This window comes from Anguilla rostrata, chromosome 10 (assembly GCF_018555375.3).
Source record: "Anguilla rostrata isolate EN2019 chromosome 10, ASM1855537v3, whole genome shotgun sequence".
In the NCBI taxonomy this organism is placed as follows: domain Eukaryota; kingdom Metazoa; phylum Chordata; class Actinopteri; order Anguilliformes; family Anguillidae; genus Anguilla; species Anguilla rostrata.
Genome location: NC_057942.1, coordinates 26,952,564 through 26,966,370, shown reverse-complemented (window position 1 = coordinate 26,966,370; position 13,807 = coordinate 26,952,564). Strand labels below are relative to the sequence as shown.

Genomic DNA, 13,807 nt, shown 5'->3' with positions numbered 1-13,807 from the left:
TGCTCCAGCCCAAAGCTATAGCAATTACTTTTCTAACCGATTGGATGAAGGAGGAGGTGGGACTACCACCTTACATACTCTGACTCTGTAGGCTGCAATGCAATTTTATTTGGGCACTTCCATTTCTTTTAACACCATGCAATAAAACTTACTTGCATTTATACTTTTACTGCATACTGACCACCTAAGCTTTGCCCTGTGTTTTTAATAGATTTCTCTGAACTTTTATCAATCATTCACAACAGCAATGATAGGATAGTCACAATTGGTGATTTTAATCTCCACCAATACCTTAGACTTTCTTGAGTATATTGAGTTTTATTCTACGGATTTTAGTCAACATATTTCTAACCCATCCATAGGCTTAGTCATGCATTGGACTTACAAAAGGGTTCAAGACAGAGATCTCTTCTGTCTGTGACATTGCCTTTCTGATCACTTCTGTATATTTTTAACTGCCTTGTAGACAGTAAGCAGGACAACTCTCAGTACACTGTAATGAAACATATTGTCATACAAGAATCAGTTGAAAATTGTATGCTGTGCGATAAGATCCCTAAGATCAGATCAGATATAATTTCTATTAGTTCTCTGTTGGGTCCTTCCTTTCCTGATCACCACCTCTTCTGCCTTTCCTTCTACCTGATCACCACCTGCCACCCTGTCTTGATGTCTGTTTTCCCCTGTAGATTGTGTCATGCTCAATAAATATAATAAATACACCTGTGGTGTACCACAGGGCTCTTAGGTCCAGTTCTTTTTAACCTATATATGGTCCCCCTAGGTCATGTCATCAGGAGACATGGAATATAGTTCTATATTTATGCTGACAACACTCAGTTATACATCTCTGTGTCCCCTGATGACACTACCCCTTTAGCATCAATGACAAATAATATTGTACCTCTGACCTAAATGTGTGGATGTCAAATAATTTCCTCCAGCTAAATCAAAACAAGACTGAAATACTAATCTTTGGTTCAAAAACCCAGAGGGAGACACTCTTCTCACATCTAGAGCCAAGGGAAGTTCATGTTAAACATCAAGCAAAGAGTCTCTGAGTTACTATTGACACTGACCTGAATTTTCACTCACACATTGGCAATACCGTAAAATCTGAATTTTATAATCTGAAGAACCTTGCAAGAATACGCCCATTTTAACCCAGGGAAATGCTGAGCGTTTATTACAAGCAGGCTGGAACTAGTCCAAAATTATTCTGCACGATTGTTAACCAAAGCTAAAAAGAGAGCACACATCATTTAAAAGCACTCCATTGGCCACCTGTTACTTTTAGAATTGTTTTTAAAATACTCCTGTAAAATACTTGTTTACATGTCATGGCCTTGCATCTGAATATCTTGAAGATTTGCTTTTAAGCTATACACCTTGCAGAGCCCTTAGATCCTCAGGTAGCAAGCTCCTATAAATACCTACTATCAGAACAAAAACATTTGGTCAGGTAGCTTTTAGCTACTATGGACCAAAACTCAAGAAAATCCTTCTAAAGGATCTATGATAAGCAGAATCCACTGAAAGTTTCAAAATGGCATTTATTCCATACCTTTCTTTACTTACTCAACACCCTCACTGTTATGTTTTTTTACTCTCTTATTTTAGTCTTTAATTTTACTTATACTTCTCACTTTTCTAAGTGGTCTTTTATTTTTGTGGTTTTTATTTTACTATGATTTTATGATCCATTTGGATCCATTTGCACCACTAATTTGAGGTTTCACCGAGCTTCTAAAAATGGATATGGAAAGGCCCGGGCCTTTCTGTGTGGAGTTTGCATGTTCTCCCCGTGTCCGTGTTGGTTTCCTCCGGGTACTCCGGTTTCCTTCCACAGTCCAAAGGCATGCAGGTTAGGTTAATTGGAGAGTCTAAATTGCCCCTGGGTGTCATGGTTCTGTGTTTCTGTTTCTGCTTTTCCTTTTTTGGGCCGCCAGATGGTGGCAGTTCAGTTTTGTAGTTCTGTTGGTTTTTACCTCATTGCTTTTCCCTGTGTTTAATTGTATTATTGTTTTCAATTATTCAGTTATTGTTTTTTGGTTGTCTCGTTATCCCTTCCCACTCTGGTCTGATTATGTATTGAGTTCACCTGTGTCTGGTTATTGTCTGGTTTATTTAAGTTCTTTGTTTCCCTGACTTGGGTGCTGGTTCCTTGTGTGTTCTGCTTGTGTTCTGCCCTGCCAGCATTCTGCATGACTTCTGTTCTGCCCTGCCTGTATTTTACCCTCGCCAAGTGTTCCGAATTTTCGAGTTCCCCTGCTTGTTTTCTTGTTTCTTGTTTTTCTTCTAGCATTTTGAGTTCCTCGTTGTGTTTTCTGTTCTTTGAAGTTTTAGTTTTTTTATTGGAATTGCCCCTCGTGGCCTTTTGGTTGTTCTGTTTACTTTTTGAAAGTAAAGTCTTTATTCAAATTTACCTGTTGAGCCTCCAGTGTTTTTTCTCTGCGGGCCCAGTGACTTGAAAGAATTAAGGAAATATTGGGTAGCATTGCTTTGGAATACATCTTATTTCATTTCAGTGAGGCAAGATAGCCTACATTGTTTGTAGTACCGTAACTTGGCGTCATTTTGATATCAATACTTTTAATGGCAGGCCTGGATTTTGGCAGTCTGAATGAATGAGTTATAGACGGTGTATGTCTTGTATATGTGAGTAACTTGGCATTTTTGTACGTTGAAAATGTGTTTTTTATGAGATATCATTTCTTTTTGCAAAAAGTTTTATTATGAGAGTGAGAAATGCGAAGTGACCCTGTAAGAAACGGTTGTGGATTATGGCTATCCTTGTGTGAATTTGTACAGTCTGATGAGCGTGTACCGTTTAGCAGTTTCGGTTTGCTATATATGTAAAACAGTGGCTGTGACAAAGAGTGCGGTGGCGTAAGTGTAAACGCATCAGAAATGCAGGTGAAATATGGCCAGTGTATGTACTCACAGATTTGATGGCCATCCAACGAGCCTTGATTGACAAAAGAATCAGCAAGCCCGTAGAATTAGAGCTCCCTAGGTCGCAACTTGTGTACCCTTCTGTCCTGCTCTGTTGTGTTATTTCGTGGAGATGCACTTTTAGTGTTTGTAAGGTTTATAAGGCATTTTGATAGGCTTATCTGCAGGTAGAAATCCTCTTCGCTGTTTTGCTAAGCTAGAACCGGAAAACTTGATAGTGCAGAATAGGAGCAGACGCATATGTCCCAGCAGGCTTTGCATATGAGAAAATAACAACAGTGTGAGAGAAATTAGGAAAAATTATGAAATTGCGTAGTTGAAACAATATGTGTTTAGCAGAATGGGCATGTAGGTAAAGGTTGACATGATCACAGACTATAGTGCGAAGTAAATGAAGTGACCATGAGCGAGCTTAGTTTCCTTATTGAATGTATATATAACAGTCGGTATAAAGCATTATTCGTTAAAGTGGAGGGTTAAGTAATGTGTGAAGTCTATTGCACTGATGTGCTTTTCTCATGTTCGGTATTAGTAGTTATAATTATGAGTGAGTCATGATTTTAAATGTAATGTTTTAATGGGGAGTTGCAGAACATACATACATAGTAATTGTTTGTATGTGGCTCGATAGAGAACAGGGCGAGGTAACATGAATGTAGAAACGTGGCGTTTGCGGATAAGAAGGTTTTGTACGGTAGCCAAGTGAAGAAATATAGTTAGTAGAAATGGCACCGTGGTGAACTGGTGTAACTTTTTAATGAAAGGAATACATTTGCCATCATGAAATGCATATGGGTGGCCGTGAGTGAGTTTTGGTAAAGCATATATAAGCGTAAGAAAACGTTAGTGTAAAAGAGGAAATTATCTGCCTGAGGGCGAGGCGGGATTCAATCCTTCAACCGGAGGTTTACCAGTCTGTGACTTTGTTTGTGCAGCACCATGACATAGCTATGCAATGCGTGAAATATCATTAGCAAACCTGTCCGTGGTTTCAAAGAAGAACACAGGCCAGTAAGCACAGAAGAGCTCCCGTTGAATCCATATGGCTTTGCAATATTGTAGCCGGTTAATAACTGAACGTGCAGACGGTACGTCATAATGCAGTGTATACGTTCGGTGAACGGCGGGTAGATATGGTGCAAAAGCAATAATTGAGAAGTAGTAGACAATTATTAGTGAGGGTAAAAGCAGGTTAAAGAAACATGTTCCTAGCTGGGCTTGAACCTACGACCCCATGTTTCCAAGACTGTAACTTTGCCCACTAGGCCACAGGCAGACTAGCAGTTTAGACTGGAAATGTTTCAGAGTAAAAAGGTATGGGTATTTTGCGTGTGTATGCGAGTTTTTGATTGGGTCGTGTAGGTGAAGATTTGGCTGGTGTCGGTAAAATGTCCAATGGGGAGACATGTTGTTAGAGGGATGGGGGGGGCTGTACTGATGTTGCCACGTTGAAAGTCACTCAGCTCTTCAGTATGACCCATTCTACTGCCAATGTTTGTCTATGGAGATTGTATAACTGTATGCTTTATGCACCTGTTAGCAATGGGTGTGGCTGAAGTAGCCGAACTCACTAATTAGAATGGGGTGTCTACATACTTTGGCCCATGTAGTGTATTTGGGTTATATTATTTTCTGTTATATTTTTTTTTGAAATTGAGTATATTGCAATAGGCTAGTGTTATTTTCTACTGAGGACATTACACACCGTAACCAAAACATTCGTAGGTGGCTCAGTCATGTTATGTTATGCACCAATTTGATGTGAAGCTGGAACTATCAGCAAAATCTTTTCTGACTGTGGAATATTGTTTTAATGCCATTGTCACACACCAGCATGACGCCCCTGGGAGGGAGATGCAGCAGTGTCGGGGAACACCATTGGTTGCCGCATGGAGAGAGAAAGAGAGTGCACCCACACAAACATGGAATAAAATAAACGCCATCTTCCCCATTCCCCCTCACGGGTTCCAGGCAAAAACAATTAACTAAAACAACAAACTAAAATAACAAAGACAAAAGGAAGCAAAACCGAGCAAAGACTTTTCAGTTCCCCAATCGTAGCTGGCCAGATTTTCACCTGGCCAGCTGCTCCCACTTTTCAGCAGGGGTTCCCCGTCTTGTTAAAAGAAACAAAACTGAAATTAAACGCAACTGAAATGAAGAAACTCGCCCTCAGTGTGAGCTCCAGTTCTCAGCCCCAAACTGTGGATAGCAGCACACCTTTAAGCACCTGGGCTGATTAGCTACCGCAACCCAGGTGCGTGTGCTCTCTCCCCCAGCCGGCGCAGCCGAGACCAATCCGCCTCTTTGGTGGACCAAATGGCACAGTCGTCGCATCCCCATGCAACAAAACATTACATACTGTAGAGTAGGCTACAGAAAAACATATGAGAGTGAATGATTACACATTTAGGTATGTATACCACAGCTTGTCACAATGGGCCTCATTCACAAAACTTTTCTCAAATTATTCTTACTTTTGTTCCTAAAAACTTTCCCAGGGAAAACCAATATGGGATCCATGACACACGTACAGACCTTTGTTTTTGTGCATATCCCAGGTGTATGAGATGATGAATGCTGACTGTCTGTAAATTTTATGCACAATACTGTTCATGTGATTAGCATAAGTAAACAGCCATGACCAAATACAGGTAAGAAAAAAATTATGAATGCTGAAATGTTCTTGGAAACGTTCTTACACACAGTTTATCAAATGTGGTCATACACATGTTTTGTAAATGAGGCCCACTGTTTTTGTATTATTTTTCAATGTGATGTTTCATCTTAAACCATCATAAGGGGCAAATTAATATTTTTTATATTAGACTAAAAGCATTTTAGTCATTTTTGGAGATATTATGGATATGTTTTTGGACCCCCTAGATATCCTACACCCATACTGTTTGAATAATAGTAATACCTATTTGAAAATGATACAAAAGTGAGTTTCTTGAGTCAAAACACTTTATTTTCAATGAAATACATTATTATGTTGTGATTTACAGCAATGCACAATTTAGATATTTTGGATAGATTTGGAGAAGCTAAGGAACACCAAAGTACACTGCTTACATTTTGCTTCATAGATCTTTAGTAGTTCCACATATCACACTAATTTTGCACACTTGTGGGCAAGAGTTTATGATCTAAGACATGTATAGTTTTACCTGTTTTATATCTCACTATTTCATTACAATTTACACCGATCAGCCACAACATTAAAACCACCTGCATTTTTCTGTTTTTTTCTGATTTAACATTTTATTTTCTCTGTTTGTAATCAAACAATTCACATGTGGTCAAAGTTCAGACTCAGAGCTTTTATTAAAAGGTATTCTTATACATTTGTGTTTCACCATGTAGTAATTACAGCACTTTTTATACGCAGTCCCCCATTTCAGTGTTTTAGACAAATTAACATAATGTCAAATAAAAGAGTCATGTTTTGCATTTGGTTGCATATTCTTTGCATGCCATGACTTCCTGATGTCTGTGACCTATCAACATCATCAGAGTCTGGATATCTTATTGTCAGGTTGTCTTACAAGTGATACAAAAACTCTTGCATTTGAATGGATCTCTATGGGAATTGGGGGGTGGGACTAGATTCAGCTGTAAATTATGCTGATACAGTATGGAACACATTTGTTGGCTAAATGGCTTTAAGTCATCAAGGGTCCAAGGTATCAAATGAGCCTCAAACCACCGTGCTGCTGCCAGATATGCAGTAGATACTACAAGCATTGTTTCTCCTGATTAATTTTCCTGTTGAACTCAATGTAAAAAATGTTCAGGAGAAACAAAGCTCTGAGTCTGCGCTTTGACCACGTGTGAATTGTTTGATTACAAACAGAGAAAATAAAATATCAAATCAGAAAAAAGTAGAAAAATGCAGGTGGTTTTAATGTTGTAGCTGATCAGTGTGAAAGCGAACAACTTCATTTTTGCATTTTCGTCAAGATAATTGCAATTGTGGAAATTTATTTCTACCTACATTATGTAAATGATGTATATAACCTAAACCAACTTAAAATAAGTTAGTATTGTAAATGGTACAAATAAATGTCTTGCACCAGTTAAGCCATTTTCCAAGTCTCCGAGATGCTCACACCTTTGAATAAGGCACCCCCAAAATGGAGGATTGGCCAGATTTGGCATCCATGGGAAGGGGTTAAAGACATGCTCAACCACTTTGTTTTTGTATATTTGGATATCTTGATTTTTTTTCTAGATCCTTCTGAGAGCATGGGTAGCACGTTCGAGTGGTCCTTCAGTGCCCGCTGAAGCACCAACTTTATGTGAAACCCAAGAAGTCTGAGTTTCACACACAAGGTGCCATTTCATTGTGTTCCTGAGAATTTTGAAAATAGATTCCCAAGGTGTGACTAGTCCTGGAATAGCCCCAGACTTCCTCACAAGCAGGTACAACAGTTCCTGGGTTTTGCTCATTTTTACAGCTGCTTCATTAGGAACTTGTGGCGCTATTGACCGCCCTCACCAGAAGTTCCAGTGCCCAGTTCTTCTGATCTCCTGAGGTAGACACAGCATTCATGGAACTTCAGCAGCTGTTGCTGATGGCCCACCCTGTCATAAACTGCCTGGTCTTTCCCTACTCTTTCTGGTAGAGGTGGATGCTTTAGATGTTGGGGTAGGTACTGTTCTTTCTCAGAGACCTCCCATTGACCAAAGATTGTACCTGTGCACCTTCTTCTCTATACACCTGAGCCCTGCAGACAAAAGCTGAAGCAAAGGGAACAGAAAACTCCTGGCAGGTATGCTTCCTTTAGAGAAATGGAGACATTGGCTTGAGGGGGCAGAGCAGCTGTTTGTGGTCCTCACTGATCATAAGAACTTGGCTTTCATCCGGGAGGCTAAACAGCTGAATTTCCCATCAGGCAAGGTGGGCATAGTTTTTTAACCACTTAATCTTTACCCTTTCTTATTGTCCAGAGACTAAGAAAACAAAGCCAAATGCACTCTACTGGCCATTCAACCTGGAGGGGGGCCACCTCCTGGCCCTATCATACCCAGTTTCATCATTGCGGCTCTGATTACTTGGGGACAGTTGCCAAGAAGGCACAGTGTCATGAAGCCAACCCTGGGGGTGGTCCTCATAATTAACTTTTCATCCCCTCTTCTGTTTGTTCTGTGGTTCTCCAGTGGGCTCATACTTCTTAGCTTACAGTCCACCCAGGTACACAGTGCTCTCTGGAGTTCATAAGGAGGTTTTAGTGGCACACTATTGAGACAGCATTCCAGTTCCTTTGTCTCGGCTCGCTCCACATGTGCCCTAAGCAAACCCTCACAGCAATCTACTCCAGAGCTTCTGCACCCTCTGCCCATCCCCTCCCATCCCTAGTCCCATATTGCCATGGATTTTATCACCGGTCTGCCTCCCTCCAAGAGTTTTACCACTATATTGCTGACAGTGGACACATTTTCCAAAGCTGCTTATTTTGTTCTCCCTAAGCTCCCATCTGTCCGAGATACTGCTCAGCTTGTTGTGCAACATGTTTTTAGGTTTCATGGTCTTCCTGATTGGTATTGTGTCTGACCATGACACCCAGTTTCTGGAGGGTCTTTTGTTCTCTTTTAGGTGCTTCTGCAAATCTGTCCATTGGTTTTCATCACCAATCTAATGACTAGATGGACTGCATCAAGCAGGACCTGCGGCCACCCTGAGGTGTTTCATGTTGGACAACCCCCATGGAGTCAGTTCCTTCCTTGGGCTGAGTATGCACACAACACCCAAAGCTTTTCCACTGGGTTGTCCCCCTCCCAGTGCCAGTACATGGTCCAGCCTCCCATTTACTGAGCTTAAGTGTGAGGCAGGTGTGGCATCTTCTTGGGCGGTCATCCTTTTCTGCTGGCAGACCTCATCAAAAGTTGAATTGATGCTCCTCCGGACCTTGACTAGACATCAGCGGCAGGCTAATCACTGTTTTCATCCCATTCTCCTGTTCCAGTCTAGATGGAAGGTATCTCCCATGATCTTTCACTCCAGATGGAGCTCCAGAAGCTGGCCCCTTATTTCTTCTGTTGTTTAAAGATCTTTCCAGCATGTCAATCCTGTGGATTACCAGCTCCTGTTGCTGTGTTTCATGTGGATCCCCCCCACATACCATGTGTCCAGGCTCAAGCCTGTAATCACCAACCCCTTGGATCCCTCCTCCCAGTGGCCACCACCTCACTAATCATTGATGGACAGCCCATATATACCATCAGCCACCAGGTTAAATGCTCCATCCAATGCCTGGTGGGAGGGATACGGTCCTGATGCGTGTTCCATGATGCTTAAAATATTCTGGACCCTGAACTCATTCAGGAGTTCCACTATTATTAATTTTATTTTCACATGCTATGCCATGTATTTAAACCCCTTGTTCCCAGTGTTTCTTCGATTGGTTTTAGTGTTATGTTTGCACGTTATGCCAGCCTCGTAGCAATCCTGCATCTAGTTCTTAGTTCTTTCTATTCCTTGTGTGCTCCTGTTTGTTTTGTTTTTGCCTGTGTAAAAAGGTCTTTTTGTCGCACTTACCTTCATCTCCTGCGTCCTCTCTGTACATGGATCCTAGCCCTGAGCCTTGTGACAGGTATATTTAGTCTCAGCAACCACTGTTCTTGTTAAGCATTTTAGAATATCCCTAGCAAATGCTATGTATATCATTATTTATAGACTGACTTTGTTAATGAATGACATTTATTACATAGGATTTGTAATTGCCATTGCGTGTGTATACACAGGTGATGGACAAAATAATGGAAACACCTAACAATATATGAATATCACGTAACTAATAAGGAGTTGTGCCACCCTTCATTCAAAACAACTTCAATCCTTTTTGGAATGCTGTCATACAAGTTCTAAACGTTGTGTAGCGTGTTCAATGATATTTAGAAATGGTGACTGCAGAAGCTATATAGATGGTGTTCGATTTCTTCCTGGGGGGTATACTGTGAAGGAAGGTTAACATACCCAGAGTTTCTTTGCGTTAACTGCTTGACAAAACCTAACAACGGGAATCAGGATTAGCCAATGTCACGAAGGTGGTTATCAACTTGCTAAGTAAACACAGGCTTTAAACCCATCAAGTATGTACAAATACAATTGATGTGATGAATTAATTGCTAAGTGTATTTGTGCAATTTCCCATTAATTAGAATCCAAGTCAATAGATTCCAATGCTGGTCCCCGAGCATTCCATCAAAATTCTGAAGCCTCAAGTTACAATCATTCTCATGAAGAGGGTCATTTTTTCAGATATGCATACCATACATCATTTTGAATCTTGTTTTCGTGGATCTTACACTACTATGGGTAGCACCAAATGAAAATGTAGATAGTTATTTAACCTTTAATAGAGGCAATGTGAAATTGCCTTATTACATCATAAGAGGTGAAAGGTCAAGTTCCATTGATCTCTGGGTACTGAATATAATACTATTGTATATATGATATTGTAAGCTTCCCATACATTTATGACCTACATACATATATGACATCATATACTGCATTATTTAACTGTTTTTATATTAGTTCTAATATAAAAACAATGAAAAAACAAAAAACAAACGATGAATGGATGAAAAAACCGAGTGATAGCATGTATAAAGCTACCATTGCCACAAGCAATAAAGAGAACATGCAACAACTGAACACAGGCAGAACAGTAGGCTACCCTTAGCCAGGCCAGCTGCATCTAAACCATGTCTCTCTAGTCCTTGGGAGTGAAGAGCTAGTGCCCCTTGAGAACTGAAAAGGAAAAATGTGCTGGCATAATATAAAACTGGTATGTATTTTATAATTGTGAATAAACTCTATGAAATGAATCTGTTCATATGTACAGCCTCTGAAACCATGCCAGGAAGCTTAAACAGAGCTTTTCAGCAAAAAAAAAACCTCTCAAAATCAATCACAAAATGGTTGACTGATCTCAGAGTTTATGTTTTTCAATGGCCTTCCCTGACTCCAGACTTGGACCCAGTTGATTTGAAATCTATAAGCACACACAGAAGGATCTGAAGGTTCTTGAAAGATTATGTATGGAGGAATGGTCAAAGATCCTCCCCATTTTGTTCACCCATCTCATGGAACACTACAGGAGATGACTCGGGAGTGTTATCCTTGTGAAGAGATGGTGCACAGTAAGGCTGTCAAAAGCTTTTGTAATTAGTTAGAGTTTGAATATATTCGAATATCATTTGCCTATAATTCACAAAAATAAGCTGCTTATTGTCGGGCGCAATATGCACGTGACGCTCCCTCTAAACTGGCCTGCGCGTTATTTTCCACAAGCGGGCAGTAGAATAGAGGACATCGCTGAACTTTAATACTAGGTTACTACATCTGGGGCCTCATTTATAAAACGTGTTTTAGATCAACTGTGTGGCGCGTGTGTAGAAAATCACGTCAAAGTAGTTATTTATAAAATTTCAATATGACTCAATTTTACCGGGGAAACGGTCGTGGCTGTACGTCAGGTCATTTTACGCAAGTTCATTTTATAAATGAGTCCCCTGCAGTTTCTACAGCCTAATGCGCAAATGAATAAAGCACTTTCTCATGGATGTAATTTGCCACAAATCGGCATTTATTAATCATAGGGAAATTATTGTTTATAGGAAATCCCTGTTTATTTCTTAACACAAAAACTATTCAAACGGCTAATACCTGTCGCCTAAAACAACATAAAGTACTTACTCTGTTTAGTTTGTTTAACTTCTTTCATTATCCAATTTTATCAAAATCTTCAGAAAAGAAAGGAAACATAGCCTGCCATGGGAACATTATTTAGCCTAAATTGTTAGCTGACCAGATCTGTTGAACAAAGTGAAAAAAGAGACTGGCTTGCGAGGCTAGCTGACCAGTAACGTTAGGTGTCCATGGAGCTGAAAGTATCACCGGAGGTTATTGGCAAGGAAAAACAGACGATCCACTTGCTCTGGGTCCAGGGCAGAATGTTTTTTGTTGACAGAGGAAGTAACGTTAGCACAGGAAATGAACTTTGTGTGCATGAACATGATTCGCCGCATGAAATTAAAGCCTGCATGTTAATTACAATACGCGGGATCCAAAACTAATATTCGAATGCTCAAATTTAGGTTCGAACTTTAAAAAAAGAAAGATTTTCGAATAGTTTTCGAACTTCGAATATATTCTGACAGCCCTAGTGAACAGGGGTGTAAATGATTGTGATGCAAATCTTAATAATTGTGATGCATAAATATGGCATGGTGGTGCTGTGGGTAGCACTGTTGCCTCACGGCAAGAAAGTCCTAGGTTTGAATCTGGCCTGGGCCTTTCTGCATAGAGTTTCCTCTGGGCACTCCCACAGTCCGAAGACATGCAGGTAGGCTAGTTGGAGACTCTAAATGTCCTATTGGTATGAATGTGTGAATGGTGTCTGTTCCCTGCAATAGATTGGCTGCCTGTCCAGGGTTTATTCCTCCCCTCTTGTCCAATGCATGCTGGGATAGGTTCCAGCACCCACCACGACCCTGCCCTGGATAATGGATGGATAATGTTTTTGCCAACCCCTAACCTGGGAACCGATCTTCTTTCTTATTTCCTATAGAGCTCTTTACACAGCATTATGAATTAACTTGCAAAAAGAACTCCACTGCACTGACCTTCAACATCACAGACCAGAACCTGGGAGACCACTCCTGTGTTGTTTTCTTTCTTTCCAAGCCACTTGTAGAGGAAGAGGGCTGTGTGAGTGGACCCAGCATCAAACACAATCCCATACTAATAAAGACAGAGGGAAGGGATGGGAAAAAAGTGTTGTAGCAACATTATGTTGTAAAACATCATTTAGTTGTAAAACATTATGTAGCAATTGGATTTCATGCATTTTTTTGGAAAAACTGATGCTTATGATTGCAGCTTGACTTGAGTTTTGTAATGTCACCAGCCATGCCCAACTTGAAAGCTGATTGTGATAAATATTTTTTTTTTTAAACTGGAAGTGATGCAAAATATGGGAATCCCTATAATGAGCTAGCTACAGCACAGTGTACAACTAGTAAGATTAATCCCACAGCAAAGATGCACTATTTCAAATATCAAACATTAAAGAGCATGGTCAAACCATTTGAGCATGCTTCTATCCAAGTGACTGAGAACAGGTGAGGAGTAGAATTAACAGGAATAAGCACAAGATTGAGATGTGTTTTGAAAACCTGTGAGTCAGACAAATGTATTGGTGAGTGATCCTTAGGTGTGGACACTATATTAGCTGGCTAATATCATCAGTACAGGTAAAGAAACTTTACAAACTAAGTTTTTATTTCACTGCATTTAGTAATTGAACTGGGTAGGTAGCTTACATGTTGTTGATAATCATCATCATCATCATCATCATCATCACAGGTTGCCTGACAACAAGTTGGGCCAGTTGTGTACTGATAGCTAGATGTCTAGCTACACATCACAAAACTGATGTTCGTTTAACTTCTTCAGGATCTGGTAACTCAAATTTTCAGCAATGTCAGCATAGTCCTAAAAAGTAGTGCTGCCAAATTAGACTGTGCTGTCATGTACAAGAGCCCATATTAATGTACCTGTCCAGGGACTACAGCTGAAAATTAGCCAGGTCGGCTAAACTGGCACATTTACTGAATTGTTAAGCAATGTCACCGTCCCCATGCTGTAACAATTATGTTTATAATTGAGAAAGAGTGCTAAGAAATAGGAATATGGAGATACAACATGAATTCCAAAATGTATTCAACAATCCAAGAAGAGGTGGGTCTTCAATCTGCATCAGAAGATGAACACTGTATTTCTCATTTTTACAGTTATATTCACAATTTCACTAAACTGCCATATGATTTCTATAGCTGGCTT

The 13,807-nt window shown here is 40.1% G+C and overlaps 1 protein-coding gene across 2 annotated transcripts in view; it reads right to left on the bottom strand.

The window, feature by feature from the left end:
* The window catches only part of entpd8 (ectonucleoside triphosphate diphosphohydrolase 8), a 43,376-nt gene that overhangs the window by 10,820 nt on the left and 18,749 nt on the right, over positions 1-13,807 (bottom strand). For both annotated transcript variants that reach the window (XM_064296293.1, XM_064296292.1), the window contains one exon: positions 12,589-12,706. In XM_064296293.1, coding sequence (XP_064152363.1) covers positions 12,589-12,706 — 118 coding nt within the window. The remainder of the gene's footprint in view (positions 1-12,588; positions 12,707-13,807) is intronic.